At 43.9% G+C, this 15,918-nt stretch overlaps 1 protein-coding gene across 2 annotated transcripts in view; it reads left to right on the top strand.

The window, feature by feature from the left end:
* Positions 1–4,707, top strand: part of BDNF (brain derived neurotrophic factor) — a 40,152-nt gene extending 35,445 nt beyond the window's left edge. For both annotated transcript variants that reach the window (XM_071808827.1, XM_065839375.2), the window contains exon 2: positions 3,238–4,707. In XM_071808827.1, the coding sequence (XP_071664928.1) occupies positions 3,238–3,999 (762 nt within the window). In that variant the 3' untranslated portion in view covers positions 4,000–4,707. The remainder of the gene's footprint in view (positions 1–3,237) is intronic.
* Positions 4,708–15,918: the final 11,211 nt, after the last annotated feature.

Genomic DNA, 15,918 nt, shown 5'->3' with positions numbered 1-15,918 from the left:
AAGGAAGGATTAATTGCACAAGAGATATACAGTACTGTTAGATCTGGTGGCCAACCAGCTGTTGGTAAAGGATGCTGTGGGCTTATGGAAATCAACTGGTGAGGTTTCTTTGTACCTCTTTGTCCTCTGTCTTCTTCCTTGTAAGAAAAACGTCCATGTGAATGAAGTTGCATGGCACCATTCTGTTCATTTCACATCCCTCCAAGTTCATTGCTACCACGAGAGGTAAACAGCCCCAATGACATAGTGAAGGATGTGGCCTGGCCCAGGAATCCTCCTATCCCTCTGGTCACCTGTACAACCTGAAAATAAATGTTTGGCCTCCAGCTGGTGCACTTAGCTGATGGGTGCAAGCTTCTCGGTGTTGTGTCCTCCCTTTCTTATCCTGGAAGGCCCTTTGGGGTACTGTGTGCTCAGACGGAGTCCATCCTCCAGAGTCGAGCTTTTGGCTGGGACCTCTGGGTACTGCTCTAATAAGAATAACAGGAACTTGATTAGAAGCCAGAAGATCTGTGTTCTGTTCACTGCTCTGGTGGTCACAAAGTGTGATGTGGGTGTTTGGGATTTTTTTTTTCCTTTTAAGTTTTACATAAAACAACTCTCAGAGTATGAGCATTATTTTTTCTGTTGCTTGTTCCGCTAGCTCTGCGTTTGTATGCTAGCTGAACCACCTCTTCTCCCTCTTGTCTCCTTGTTTGATGGAGGAAGACTGATAACCTCCTTCCTTGTGCTGTAAATCATCTCTGTAGTGTCTCTTTTCATCCCCTTTGAGGAAGAAATCTGATATTACTCCCTGTAGAATGTTTTAAATATCTTAGGATGAAAAAAATCTGCAAAATATTAATGTTCTGCATGGTTAGAGCAAACACTATGTTCCTGTGAGTCACAGATGTCAGCTTTGTTTAATCTTAATGAATCTATGCCACAATAACACTTCTAAACAGGAAGAGAGACGGAGGGTTGAAGGAAGAGTTGTGATGGGTTAGAGAGGATTCTTAGCCAAAATTTTATTTAGCAGGGGACCGTGAGTGAGGAGAGCGTGGACGTAAACCCAAACACTTCCCACTCCCCCCACTTCATTAAATAAACTTTGAGACCTACAAATTGGGCACTGCCGTTCTAGTACATATTTCATTTTCTTTGTATGTTTTATGATAGATTGTCTTCCCATGTTCGAGTCTTAAGAGTACTAGTTTCCCACAGCGTATTTGCAGGAGATGAAGTAAGGCTTTTTGCATAGCACCCTGTTGGCAAACAGAAATAGCATTTACTCCAATGAGAGCTGCCAAGTATGAGGTACTTCCGAATGAACTTCAAAAGCTCTGAAACAAGCATTAGCTGCTTCTTCAAAAATGTGAACAATGCCATTGCTTTCTAGCAAGCAGAGCTGGTAAGAGCAGGGATCGGAAGGAGGAAAAAATAACAACTGGACGTGATGGATGTTGTAGTAGCACTTGGGATCAGACAGAAAGTACAGCTCTGTGTCACTGCGGGGTTTGGGGGGTCTTGTTGTAATAGTACCTAAAGTGTGTACTCTGCGCTTGAGGGGGAAACAATCATAGAATCATAGAATAGTTTGGGTTGGAAGGGACCTTCAAAGCTTATCCAGTCCAACCCTTGCCATGAGCAGGGATATTTTCAACCAGCTCAGGTTGCTCAGAACCTTGTCCAGCCTGGCCTGGGATGTCTCCAGGGATGGGGCATCCACCACCTCTCTGGGCAACCTGGGCCAGTATGTTATCACCCTCATTGCAAAAAATTTCTTCATGTCCAGCCTGAATCTCCCCTCCTTTAGTTTAAAACCATCACCCCTTGTCCTACTGTGACAGGTCCTTCTAAAAGGTGTGTCCCCATCTTTCTTACAGGCCCCTTTTAAGAACTGAAAGGCCACATTAAAGTCTCCCTGGAGTATTCTCTTCTCCAGGCTGAACAACCCGAACTCTTTCAGCCCATCCTCACAGCAGAGCTGTTCTAGTCCTCTGATCATCTTGGTGGCCTCCTCTGGCCTTTCTCCAACAGGTCCATATCTGTCCTATACTGAGGGCTCCAGAGTTGGATGCAGGACTCCAGGTGGGGTCTCACCAGAGCAGATGGGCAGAATCGCCTCCTTCAACCTGCCCCAAGGAATGTACCGTCTACGGAGACTTACCAAAGTGCTTGAGAAGGAGCAGCCCAGGCTGTTGGGAGTGCTGGTGGGAATGGGATGTGCTGGTTACAAGCCAGTTGAGAATTTTTCTTACTGGCACGTGTTCTTGGTGCTACCCCTTCTCACTCCATCAGGACAGAGCCAAGCGTACACATAAGCCTCAAAACACGGGCCAGAAGTTGGGGCAGAATGTGGGAAACAGGCATTTTCAGTATATCCATAGGGCTGGTTGCACTTACAGTTTTCATGCTGGGCTCTGGGCTTTAACTAGGTTTAAATAGATGTTTTGTCTGCTTGAGAACAGGCGATATGGGGCTCTGGGAAAATACGGTACAGTGGTTCTGGTGCTGTCATGTCAGTACGGCTCTTACCAGCCCTGTAATCCATCAGGTCCCTTCCATCACATTCACATGATGCAAGCAATATGCCCAGCTCAAATTTAGTGTGGCAGCAAGCATACTGTCCTGGACCATTTTCTTGTTCTGTATTTATACATACATGCCTTCTACTTTTAGATGAGAAATTGACCTGCTGAGACCTCAGAATTTGTAGGGCCTTTTCCTGTGTTTTGAAGGTTGCTTTCAAAATACGAATGTAATTTATCCTGGTGCTGTTCAGTTTCTTGGGGATAGAATGATGAAATATTTTTGGCATAGAGAGATCTTAAAAATTAAATATTTGCATTTGCACTTGAAATGGAAGTCTTGCCTTTCACACTTGGGAAGCAGCCTTTTACTGCTGAAATGTTGCATTGCTAAACAGCACTTATGCTTTTGCTGTTACTTGAAATGGGTGTACTCTGTCAATAAAGAGTCTGCATAGTATCTAATACTTGCTACAGAAAGACTTGGGCACGTAAGAACTCTGACTTCCTGGTATCAACGTTGCTTAAGCTTTGGCATCTGCTGTATCTGAAATTCTAAATCAAAGGACACCCTTGTGTGCTGTATCACCAGTAATGAGTTGCGGCTGCATGCTGCAGATCTCTGCACAAAATGCATAATGTCTCAAGACAACTCAGATGAATTTTTATTACTCCATCCCTTTTAAGTTAATGATTTTTTTTGTTTTCTTGTTCTTGTCCTTAACAGTTCCACCAAGTGAGAAGAGTGATGACCATCCTTTTCCTTACTATGGTTATCTCATACTTCAGTTGCATGAAAGCTGCCCCGATGAAAGAAGCTAGTGTAAGAGGACAAGGCAGCTTGGCTTACCCAGGTCTGCGGACCCACGGGACTCTTGAGAGCCTAAATGGGCCCAGTGCTGGCTCGAGAGGATTGACATCGCTGGCGGACACTTTTGAACATGTCATAGAGGAGCTTCTGGACGAGGACCAGGACATCCAGCCCAGCGAGGAAAACAAGGATGCAGACTTGTACACATCCCGTGTCATGCTAAGCAGTCAAGTGCCTTTGGAACCCCCGCTGCTCTTTCTGCTCGAGGAATACAAAAACTACTTGGATGCTGCAAACATGTCCATGAGGGTCCGGCGCCACTCCGACCCAGCTCGCCGCGGGGAACTGAGCGTATGTGACAGCACGAGCGAGTGGGTGACAGCGGCGGAGAAAAAGACTGCAGTGGACATGTCCGGGGCCACTGTCACCGTCCTGGAAAAAGTCCCGGTACCCAAAGGCCAACTGAAGCAATACTTCTACGAGACCAAATGCAACCCCAAGGGGTACACGAAGGAGGGCTGCAGGGGCATAGACAAGAGGCACTGGAACTCCCAGTGCCGAACTACCCAGTCTTACGTGAGAGCTCTCACCATGGATAATAAAAAGAGAGTCGGCTGGCGCTTTATAAGGATAGACACTTCCTGTGTATGTACATTAACCATTAAAAGGGGAAGATAGTGGATTTGTGTTGTATAGATTATATTGAGACAAAAATTATCTATTTGTATATATACATAACAGGGTAAATTATTCAGTAAAAAAAAATAATTTTATGGACTGCATGTATAACTGAAGTTTATACAGTACAGTGGTTCCACAATCTATTTATTGAACATATCCATGACCCGAAAGGGAACGAAAGTCATTTGCGCACAAGTCTAAAAAAAAAAGTTAAAAAAATAGAAAAAAAAAAAAGGAAAAACAAGCAAAGAAAAAAGTCTGCATTACATTCCTCGATAACATTGTGGTTTGTCGCCGTTGCCAAGAATTGAAAATATAAAAAGTTTTAAAAAAAAAAAGAATAGAATTGCATGCTGCTTCAATTGTGAATTGATGATAAACTGTCCTCTTTCAGAAAAATAAATTGAACCAAAACATTCCGTTTACATTTTAGACAGTAAGTATCTTTATTCCTGTTAGTATTATATCTGTTTACTGCTTTTAACTTCTGATAGCGTTGGAATTAAAACAATGTCAAGGTGCTGTTGTCATAGTTTTACTGTTTCTCTTTTACTTTCAAACTCCCATCAGATTGAAAAAGGAAAAAAAAATCATGACCTTATTCTGGATGACAAACAGATTTGTTTTTTGTATGTTGTGAAGGTGTTTGCAATAGCAGTCCAACTACTGACAAAAATAATAAAAAAAGAGGCAACTGAAAAAGAATGGTGATGTTCCACTTCACATTGTTGAACTTCAGGCTTAAAGACAGCACTTACTTAACTGTATGGCAATGTGCCATGGGTTATTTTATTTTATTTTATTTTTTAATTTGCTGTCTTTTGAGACCTGCATTTGCTTATACCATGTTTGTTTGTGTTTGTTTTGGGGTTTTTTTTTTGCCTTTCCTCCCTCTGGAAGAATGTTGGTTGTGATCTTTAAAGCTTCTCACTCACCATCCAACTGGAGCTTGTCATATAGAAAATGTTCTATAGCGTGTTGAAAGCAACGATTTTAATGTAATAAAAGACTCTGCGCTTGGCTCAAACATCTTGGTGAGGCACAAGAATGTCCCTAGAAAAGGGGTTAGAGAGATGGTGGTGGATCTGAAATCAGGTTGGTCATGGGACTGAATAACTCAGCCAGTTCAGGGGCAAATAACAGTGTTTTGGGGTGATGGAGCCTCTCCAGGTCGCAGTCAGTGCTGGTTGCGCTGGTCCTGCGCCTCCTTGGAGCTGCCTTGGCCAGGGATGCAGGGAGCGCAGCCTCATCCTCCAGATCACAGTGTGCAAACCGCGGTGGCATCCCTGCCACATCCCTGCCTCTGCCTGAGAGCAATTCACGGTGATTTATGTGTGGCTCTACCTCTGCTGTCAGCCTTATTTTTATGAAACAAATATTGTCATTAAAAAAAGAAATACTCTTAAAGGAAGTGAAGAGCGAGTGCTGGAGGAGTCAGCTTAAATTGCTGATGTTCTGATAGATGTATTTAGCCCTGTGCTACCCCTCTAACTCTCCCGACAGAAGTTCTAAAAAGGCAGGTTGTAAGCCCAAGAGCGCTGACTCCAGCGGGCAGAGAGGCAGAAATAGCTCATTAGCCAGCTCACTGAAGGCAGCTGCTATATTTGTAATTCCTGTAGATGAAGAAAAAGTAGCTGAACAAAAAGGAAAATACTGCAGAAACTGCATTAGTCTGCCTCGTTGTTGAAGTTAATTAAAAACCTAGACTGGGCTAAGCTTATTTGAAATATGATCCCCACAATAATTCTCTTTGCAGAGTGTATTTAATGCCGAGTTTGTCGTAACTAGTAGAAACTCATGCTGAAAGCTAACAGAGAAACCTTCGAAATCAGTGATTTCTTCTACTTAGGGTAGAAGGGCTTCCCTTTCCCTGAAATAACTGACTGGCAAAGGAGAACCATCCCAACCGTGAAATGAAAACCTGTTGCACTGGCCATGTGTGCGCTGGACCGTCAATGAGAGGGTTGTGTGACCCACTTGAACTTCAAACTTCAGCCTTCCCTGTCAATTGCAGGTATTCAGGCTCCTACACAGAAAAGAGAGATGTAAATAAAACCTACCAAAATATCTCAAAATTTCAAATGAAGTATTCTTCGTGCAAATTGAGCATCAGTGTAACGGAGAATTGCATTTCACTTTGGCCAGTACCTATATGTATATTATAATTCTTTGCATTTAATAACCCAAATATGGCTCAGGACCTATTCTCCTAAACTACAGCAGAGAGATGGTGTAATGGTGGCCTCCCTCAAAACCAGGGTTGGTTGCTTAGCAAGGGGAAAGGATGATGCTAATGACTGAATAACAAACAGATCACTTGTCTAGAATGGGAAAAAAAAGATAGCTAGGACATGACAGTAATCTAATTCAGAAGCAGGAAAAAAATAATACCCAGTTCAAATCAATTCAATTTCCAAAAGAGAAGTGTTAATGCATAAATCATGCTTGAAATAAAAAAGTTCCTTATTTCCCAAAGTCATTTATGGCAATATCCTTAAGTCACACGTCCTCACCTGGCACAGGGGAAGGTGGCATCGGTGTGGCAGAATAAAAGCAGTGGGGTGGCAGGTTCAGAGGGGCGAAGGGCAGCCCGTGCAGGTGGGGGACTAAGGATGGAGCTGAGAACCATGTCCTGTAGCTACATCTAGAGCGATATTCCCCATACAACGCTCATTCTATGCCAATGGATGTAACATGCAACTGGCAATGAAACTGCAGTCCCATGGCTCTCACCTGCCTGACCTAATACATTCATGATCACAGACTTGGCAGTTTTAATTAAAACAGAGATTGGGGGGGGGTGGTTTTTTTTAATGTCACTTAATTAAACTCTTGCTGTGGTCTGTTTGTGACAAAGGTATATCATGCATGTCAGCAGGCCTAGTGCTGTGTTAAAGTAAAGACTCTTGCAACTGTAAGTTAATGTCTGTGGCCTTGTTCTCTATTATTCACCTTGTGTAACATAAATATTTATTGTATATTTATATAATTTTATGGTTTTTTGGGACAAACTGAAATTGGCATTAAAATTTAAAAGCAACTGCGTCATATTGTAAATATAATTAAGCTATATTTAAGTGTACTGATTAACATAATATATGTTTAACTATAGAGTTTTTTATGTTTTTAAATATATTTTCAATATATATATATATATAAAAAAAACTTGGGGTTTTTTGGGGGACCATGTGACTCTTTTCTCTAATTGTAAAACAAACTTGAGTTTTACTATAAAAATGTGTGTTCTTTGTTTTAAAACAATTTTTACTTTATTTTAGCAATAAAATCTCACTCAGAGGGCAGATATAGCCCCGTTTCATAGCTGGACAGTTAGCACTGGGAGGGGTGGTAAGAATTTACTTTCCATAAAAGTTTGGGATACTTGCAGAATGATGCATTTCCATTTAATTCTAGCTCGTAAGTCCTCCTGAGACTACAAACCCATGAATTACACATATATATGATTTTATTCAGCTGTAAAATAATGAGCGTAATGGAAGTTAGAGGGAGGGGTTACTAACCTTAGTAACTAAGGGATAAGTGAAACATAAACTCAATAGCTATAGTCCAGTCATGTACCTGATTTTTAAATGGTGTCATGTATATTTATATCCCCTGTGCTGAACTTATTTATGACCCCACAGAGTACTAGGAGTGGAATTCCTTGGATTTAACATATTGCTAGCATTTCTAAAAGAATATGCTCCCCTATAACTGCCAAGCCTTTGTATATTAAATTATCTCATATCCCTAGAACAATCAGTAAATCCTCATGATGAATAGAAAACTTTCATATAACTTAAGGGGGGGAAAAAAAAAAAGCACAAACCCAAACTCTTAAAAAATTCCATTGCTGGTGATTTCCCCAGAGCCCAGTGCCAGCAACGTCACCACAAGAACTGAGGAAATGGTGCTTCTGCAGATTATCATTTATATTAAACACACATGCTTGCACATTGCTGGCTTTATTGTTGCCTTAAAATGCAATAAGCCAACAGAAGCAGTGACAGACACCCAGACCTTTGGTGGATGGAAGGACTGTGCCATGTGCTTCTGGCTACGGGAGCCAGATCCCCTCAGACCTGCCTCTTCCCCAAGAGAGGACAGAGATGGGTGAGGCTGGCTTAGCTTATTTTACTGTTAAATATACGGTATAGGTACCTAGGGAATAAAATGGGCACCCTCAAAATATGTGAGATACAGAGGATGATACAGGAGCTGAGCATCCGTCCATATGGTCTCCTGAATCCTAGGGGAAAAAAGTAGAGATTTTTTTCCGTAGCTTTTATCACTCAGAGAAATAAAGGCATATAGCTAGACTTTTAAATTACTCAGCCAGAAAACAATAGCAAGCAGTAAATGAAGATTTTTGAAGAGAATTTCAAGGCTACACTGAAGTGTAACGAGAGGGGGAGGACATTTATTTCAATTTGTCCCAGGTGGATCCAATACATCGCTTCCACAGGCTACTTCTCCTAATTAAGATCTCATTGAAAAGATGCCTTCTGGCAGGGCAGTTGAAAAGGAATAGATGTATTTGTTTGGAGTAAACACAAAGAGCATCAAGGCTTCACCTTTAAAGCAATTTTAAAGTTAGGAAGTTTCTGTAGGGGGATGTTTTGGAAGTGGGTATTTTTCTGAACCGTTTTGAGGGGGTGTGGGGTTGGGGTTTTTTTTGTTGTTTCAGTTTTTTAACCACTTGCTACCATTTTGGGTAGTCAAAGACTGTGGTGTTGTTATAAATCAATGGAATTAAACTGAAGAGCATTTTTGATGCCTGTGGGAGAAGAAGGCCTGGAGAAAGCATGAGCGAGTCCAGCTTTTCCAGCCAAGATTTGCATTCACCTGTGGAATTTGAGATGCTTCTGGAAATGAAGCCTTTTAAATCTCATTCTGTTGGATGGTGACAGAAAGCACTCAGAGGTAAGCTGCTCTTTGCTATGCCAACCCTCTGTTGAGGGAAACAGCACAAAGCTGCTGGTTTTTGCTTTGTTATGCGAGGGTGAGTCTCTAAAACCTGCCTGCAACCTGCTCAGTTCTCTCAGGGGTCCATACTGAAGTCACAAACATGTATATGTATTTACCTGGGTGTAAGATAGCTACTGGTACTGTTGGTGTGTTGATCGGCCCAGGGCTGTATTGCTGACTCCAGATAGAATTGCAGCTGCCTCACCTGTCGCCGCAGGTCCCAGCTCCATGGGAATAACCTACAGAGGGAACACGGGGTGGAAATTCCCAGTAATTCCCCGTTCCTGGGATGCCCAGGCAGGCAGCGAGGGCTTCCCTGCTGCCAGGAGCCCTCGGCTTGCAGCAGACATTGCTGAGCTCATCAGTGCAATCGATGCCAGTTTGCTCACGCAGGGATTTCAGGAGATGAGGAGGAGGATTTGGCACAGAGCTGCAAGGCTTTTCATCTAAATCCTGCCTTTCTGCCTTTATCAGATGAGCACAGCGCCCGTGTGGCAGTGGGAAGAGGCAGGGAGCTGCCTCTGCCCATGATGATGTAGCAAGGGGATGCTGTGGTGGGATGTCCTGCCTGTCACCGTGGGGGTGGTACCACCACACAACTGTAGAAGGCTGGGACTGTGGGCTTGGAGGCCCTTTGAACAGGGCCAGGCAGACAGCTAGAATAAAATGGGCTTGGGAAAACTGGGCTAAAATGTTTGGAGAAGGAAGTTGTTTGCATGTGCAGGGACCAGCGAGCAGAAACCTGAGTTCCCAGCATAGGTGTTGTTCTTACCCATTGGCAAAAGGTGAAATAATGTCGTCTTTATCTTTGTGTGAACCTGAATAAGCTCCCTTCCTACCACAGGAAAGCATGGCAGAGGAGGAACTTCAAAAGCATTGATTTATCTAATAGGAGTAATCTCTCGGGTGATATGCATAGGGATGGGTTACTAGGAGGGAATACACCCTGCTAGGAGTGCAGAGTTTTGTAATCTCAGAATGGCATCTCATGCGTCTGCACTCTCAAAATGTTTCTTTCCCCTTGCTAAAATAATCCTTTGCTTATACCATCCCCTCCTCCTCTTTATTAAAAAAAGACCCTGAGCAAAAAATCTGGTCTAGTTTAAGCCTATAAAGTACTGCAGTTTCCAAGTTAAAGCTGCAGCTCATGTACGTAAACCAAACTATTTTTCTCCTACTGTGTTATGTTGGTTGTAATAGCCCTTTAAACTACTCAGGCTCTAAGTAAGAGCGTAGGTACGTACTGCACTAAATATTCCTTCAACTGACATCTGCACTGAGGATTTTAAATTATCCTAATAAGGTTTCCAATTATAATTTTTTCTGACCTTTAACTAAAGACCGCTCTGCTGGGAGACTCATTTTTGCTCCAACCCCAGCGTGGTCCTTCACGGAAGTCTCACTATATTTGGACTCCAGTCTTGAGAATCTGTTATTTAAAGACAAAATAAAGTATGTGTGGCCATTTTTGTGTTACAAAAATAGTTAGTGCTGCCAACTTCATCATTTACATCCACGAAACAGCCCAATGAGGCCATTTCACTCCCGGTTCTATGGTTCTTCTTACTCGAACACATGTAATATGTGCACAGATTGGTACAGCTGTAGAATTGAATTGAAAGATGTAAGCAAAAGAGCTTTGCAAAATATAAAAAGAACAAATCTAGTGAGCTTTGTTGAAAGTGAAGTACAGATGATGTGTTGTGGGACAGTGGCACCTTATGTGCTACTGCTGCCCCTTTTCGCAGCAGGACGGATATCTTCACCTTTGTCAGTCAACTCTCTTGTGGAGCAGGGGTAAGCAACAACAAATACATACCTAAAGACCTGTTCAGCTACAAGAAGGACATTTACTTGAACAAACGGCACACAGACAACTCTTTCTTGCTTAAACTGTACAGCATCTCATCTTTTTTTTGTCCCTCTGACCTACTTTATTCTTGGGGCAAAGTCACCATTCTTGATGTCTTCTGTGTAGCACGGCCCACCTGGGCAGCAACAACACTTGTCTCAGCAACAGCAGGAGTACATTTATTTTTAAAAAATCGCTACATCAGCTTGTAAATTAGGATCCTTTCTGCCCTGTTGGAGGCACTGTTATAGAGGGCATGGTCAAAGGGATGTGATGCTGGGGTAGGCATGAATTTCTCTGCCAACAGAAGGTGTCTGCCAGTGCTGGGATGCAGCAATAAGGCAACTTGTTCTCATTTTATCTAGTGTTGAATCGCTTCCTAGCCGGTTACATATTTTGGCCGCTATTCCCTTGGATTTGGTTGACATATTAGTCTTAGAGATGCCATAGTCTGGCTGTTGAATTCCGAAGGATACACTCAAAAGTCTCAGCTTCAGCTTAACTAGTCACAACAGCCGTATTATCTTGTGCTTTTCTTCCTTTATATTTCCCCTCCTTGCTGCCAGCTGTGCTGGTGTGGAGTACTAACCTCCCCATTTCAGGGGATATAAGTTCAGACATGCTCATCCAGCCTTGCTAATAGCTGCCGGTTCATAGCTTCGAGCCACACAGGTCTGTGCCGAAGAGCTGAGAGAGGGAGGAGAAGGGCCGGGGGGCTGCGGCTTCAGAAACCAAAGGGGACCCTCTGCTTGGGAAGGCAGGGCAGCCCACAGCAGCTCTCCTTGCCATGCTACGCAATGCTTGAATTGAGATGTAGTAGGTATAAAACAGGAGTTGTTGTTAGCAACACTGCAAGGCATGGCGTAGGTGACCCCACGCTTTAATTCTGACACCTGGTAGTCTCCACTTAGTGCTTCAGGAGGCATAAGCCACATTTGTGTTTTCAGAAGCCTTGTTGTGACCAAGCTGTCTAGTGAAATGGAAATTCATCACCTGAAGTGCTAAAAAGCAGCTTTGTTTTCTGAGGGGAAACTAGGGCAAACACTTGGAAGAGGTTATTGCAGCAAAAGCATCGTTTTGCACATTCCTTAGAATATGCATTACCTTTAGTATCTCAATAAGCTAAAAATCTTCATGTGACTGTATGAATTAAGGCCTCGATAGTGTAGTATTTTATTCTGGGAAGCCTAGCGAGCACAGGGACCACAGGACCCTATTTGTCAGCATATAAATTCAACTTGCGTAGCAGGGGACACTGAAGAAAGGCGGATGAGCACATGAAATCTCTTCATAAATCTGTCAGGTAGGCATCCAGGTTAACAGTAGCAGTGTTCGTCTTGCCTGAACCTCCTGTAAATTAAACCAGAGATTCCAGGCATAACTCTGCATGTCCTTACGGCTTGATAATTGTTGCCCGCATAGCAAGTCGAAGAAATAATGAGGATAAAGCAGTGCAAACAATAGCTATATAAGCTAATTAGCCCTGCCTGTCACTTAATTCAGTGGATGGGCTGATGATCTAAAGCCTTGCTTGAACTTTCAAGGCAGGAAGTTAGTTTGAGGAGATCCTGAAATAAAGTGTTCCTGTAGCCCAAGATGATTTTTAGGGTTCTGCAATACATTACCCACTCAATAGTCAAATGACAAATTCCCCTTTGGGACCACAATACTCTGTTAGGTGCTTCATAACATAGTAAATAGCTACGGTTTCTAAGAATTGGTGCAACATCTCTAATCAAGTATGTGTCAGGTATTACGCAGGGCTATAACTATGGTATCATTTACAGTTTGGTGCCAGACTAATGAAATGACCACCTACGCAGTGATGTGTTGGAGCATTTCAGAACAAAGCTGCAAGCCCAAAAACCTCTGCAAGTCTTCCTTCTTGGAGCTTTTATTTTTCTTTCCCTTAAATAGGATAATTTCTCCTTAATCACAGAGCCTAATTCTGCCTGTGAAAAGGACAGTGTCTACTGAATTTAGTGGGAGGATTGAAGAGCAACTCAATAAATCAATAGAGAGTAAACCTAGCAAAAGTCATTCTGCACAGTGTCAGTTTTAGCTCAGGAGGTCCCCGGGTTGAGAATTAATGGAAGAGTATTCCAAGAGGTAATTTTTGTGAAATTGTACCGTTTCTACCCACATTCTGGGCATGAGCTGTTGGCCACCACTGGAGGTTGAGCATGAGGGTGGCCAGACCTGTGGTGTCATTTGGTGTGGGCTTTCTCAGAAATGCATTTCTGTGCTTGCAGAGTCATGTGAAAAAAGGCATTGTGGAAGGGGGAGGCAGGAAGATCCAGACCCTCCCTAGCCCTGGGGACCACTGACCCTGAAGGAGAAGTGAGTGGGACCTTGCCTGGTCTGGGAGGTAGAGCTTTCTCCCGGGGGCTTCAAAACAACCACATATGTAACTTTTTTCCTGCTACTTTGGTCTTTATGCTCCTAAATTGTATGAGTTTGGCTTTCTGGTAAATTAAAGGCAGGCCAGGGGTCTGTTTCAGATTTACAGACATGTATTTGAGATACAGCTAGCCCAGGGAATAGAGTAGGGATAAGAAACCCGTTGTGCCTTGGAGGTGCCACAGACTTGACACATGGCCTCAGGCACTCTCAAGCTCTCCAGCTCTCCTTTCCCTTAAGGTTTTGTCTGTTGTTGTTGTTGTTGCTGTGGATGTTGTTGATTATATTTTTCAGCAGGTTGCTAGCCGCAGAGCCCTGCGCCTGGGCACGGGCAGATGTCCTGCAGCTGTGTGGCTGGCCAGGAATTCCCATTTTGCTTTGAAGCAAATGAGCTTGTTCCCCCCAAGTGCTTTTAATTCCCCGCCATACAGAGCGCAGACCCTCTGCTCTGGCTCAGGGCTGTAGCTGCCATCTATTTCTGCCTCTTCATGTGTTATAGATCATACCCAGAGATTTCAGTCATTACTCAGGATGGGGTTTTGCTCTATCTGCCCCTAAGCATCGTGGAGTCCTTGTAAGGAGACACTTAAAGGCTTGCCTTTAGGATCCTGCACTGTTTTGTGATGTGTCGGTGTTAAAGCAGTATGATTATTTCCGAGCTGGTGCACTGTTTGCTTTGCAGTAGGGGAGACTGGTGTGTATTTCAGTAGCTGGCATGTAGGTGCAGTTAAATCCCGTCAGGTGCTGCCCTTGCCCAGCAGCACCCTGATGGAAAGGCAGCGCCTGGCACGCACCCACACCACGGGCAGCATCCTGCCCTGCCCTCCCAACCCACAGCCTGTGAAGCCCAAAAACTTACAGAAAACGAGCAAATTTTTGTGCTGGAGAGGGCCACAGCCCATCTCCTGGAGGAGGAGGACGGGCCACCCAGACCTTCTGGGTGATGGACCCTGCCAGACCCCACAGGAAACCTTTTCCCCTCTGAGTCCATGCTATTCAACGGCTACTGCAGATCCACCTTCATGTGGAGAGGTTTCTAACACAGCCTTTCTTTTTTTTTTTTAAATCCTATATCATCAAACCCAGACAAGCTATCCTGAGCCCAGAAAGTGTGCATGGGGAGCCTCTGTGCACCATATGGCTGCGGAGCTCCTCTGGCATCCCACAGTGGGATGATGAGAAGGCACCCACATCTGTCAGGCTGGTGTGATTGTCCTGTGGACCTCACCAAGCCTCATCCCAGCCTACCCCAATGCCATGGCCCTCATAGATGCCAACCCCACCTCAGACTGACAGACTTTTAAGCAGGGCCTGTTATGATAGGCCAAAGGGTAATAGTTTTAAACTAAAGGAGGGGAGATCCAGGCTAGACATGAGGAAGAAATTTTTTACACTGAGGGTGGTAAGAGCCTGGCCCAGGTTGCCCAGAGAGGTGGTGGATGAAGCATCCCTGGAGACATCCCAGGCCAGGCTGAACAGGGCTCTGAGCAACCTGAGCTGGGTGAAGATGTCCCTGCTCATGGCAGCGGGGTTGGACTAGATGAGCTTTGGAGGTCCCTTCCAACCCAAAGTATTCTAAGATGATTCTTTGTGCACCAAAAGGCAACTCCCTCAAAGTGCTGCATCCTCAGCAGGACAGCAAACCCCACGCTTTGGGATGGGGTGGCTGCTGTACATCTGGCTTGGTTGGCTCATTTCTTTGAGTGCATTCATCCCGTTGCTCAGTTCTTGGGACCATGAGTGCCCAGCGAGCAGCCCCACATGGTATCAGGGCTCGTGGGGAGGCCACCACGCACACACTGGGCACGTACTGGGCAGGAGGGTCATGAGGAAGAGGGTGTTTCAGCACCTGTGAGCCAAATGACTGTGGGGAAGGTTTGGCATCCAATTGAAAACACTAGGCACTAATTGCAGTTCAAAGGATCAGGACTGAAAAACAGCATCTGTCAGAGGCACTGGGAGCAGTCAGCGGGAAACTGGATTTCTCATGAAGTGCAGCATAAGCTGGCAAAACCCTGTCATCAGGGAAGTTTTAATTGTCTGTCCTTCTGAATCTTGGGGGAGAAAAAAAATCAGAATGATATTTTGGAGAACTTATTCCTTTCTAGTGGATACCAAATGTTTCAAAGCCATTTGCAGCTTTGCTTCCCTATAGGCAGAAACTCCTACGAGTTCAGATAACTGGTGCTGGGGAGTCTGCCCATGCAGATGGAACTGGACTCTGTCAAATGTGCATATTAAACAAAAAAAGCCTACTTTTTGGCAAAGCTGTGATCACTGTGAGTAGTGACTACGGAGCTGCAAAAGCTTGTATTCAAAATGAGATGTTTGAGCTGCAGAGATAAAACTTCACCTCTTCTCCTCAGCAGGCATGCTGATCCCTCTTCATGGGCCACCTTGGTCTCCGTAGCAGCAAGTCTGGTGTTGTTCCTTAATAGATCTATTCTAGACATGAGTGTACCTGGGAGAAGAATTTGGTCTGGTGAAACCATTTGAGTCAGGAAGTATAACGAGATTTGATGATGTGATTAGGCAAAGTGTTTGTTTCAACTACTACCACTGCACTTCTGACCTGCAGTTTTCTTTCTCTTGAGATGAGCAATATATGATGCCAAACGCTTTTATTTAGTTTTGAAAAACTTATTTACGAAGACTTCAGCACGTCACTGGACGCAAACCATCATTTCTATAAATAC

Source organism: Patagioenas fasciata, chromosome 5 (assembly GCF_037038585.1).
Source record: "Patagioenas fasciata isolate bPatFas1 chromosome 5, bPatFas1.hap1, whole genome shotgun sequence".
Taxonomy (NCBI): domain Eukaryota; kingdom Metazoa; phylum Chordata; class Aves; order Columbiformes; family Columbidae; genus Patagioenas; species Patagioenas fasciata.
The sequence above is the reverse complement of the archived record's forward strand: the minus strand, read 5'-3'. Positions and strand labels throughout refer to the sequence as shown.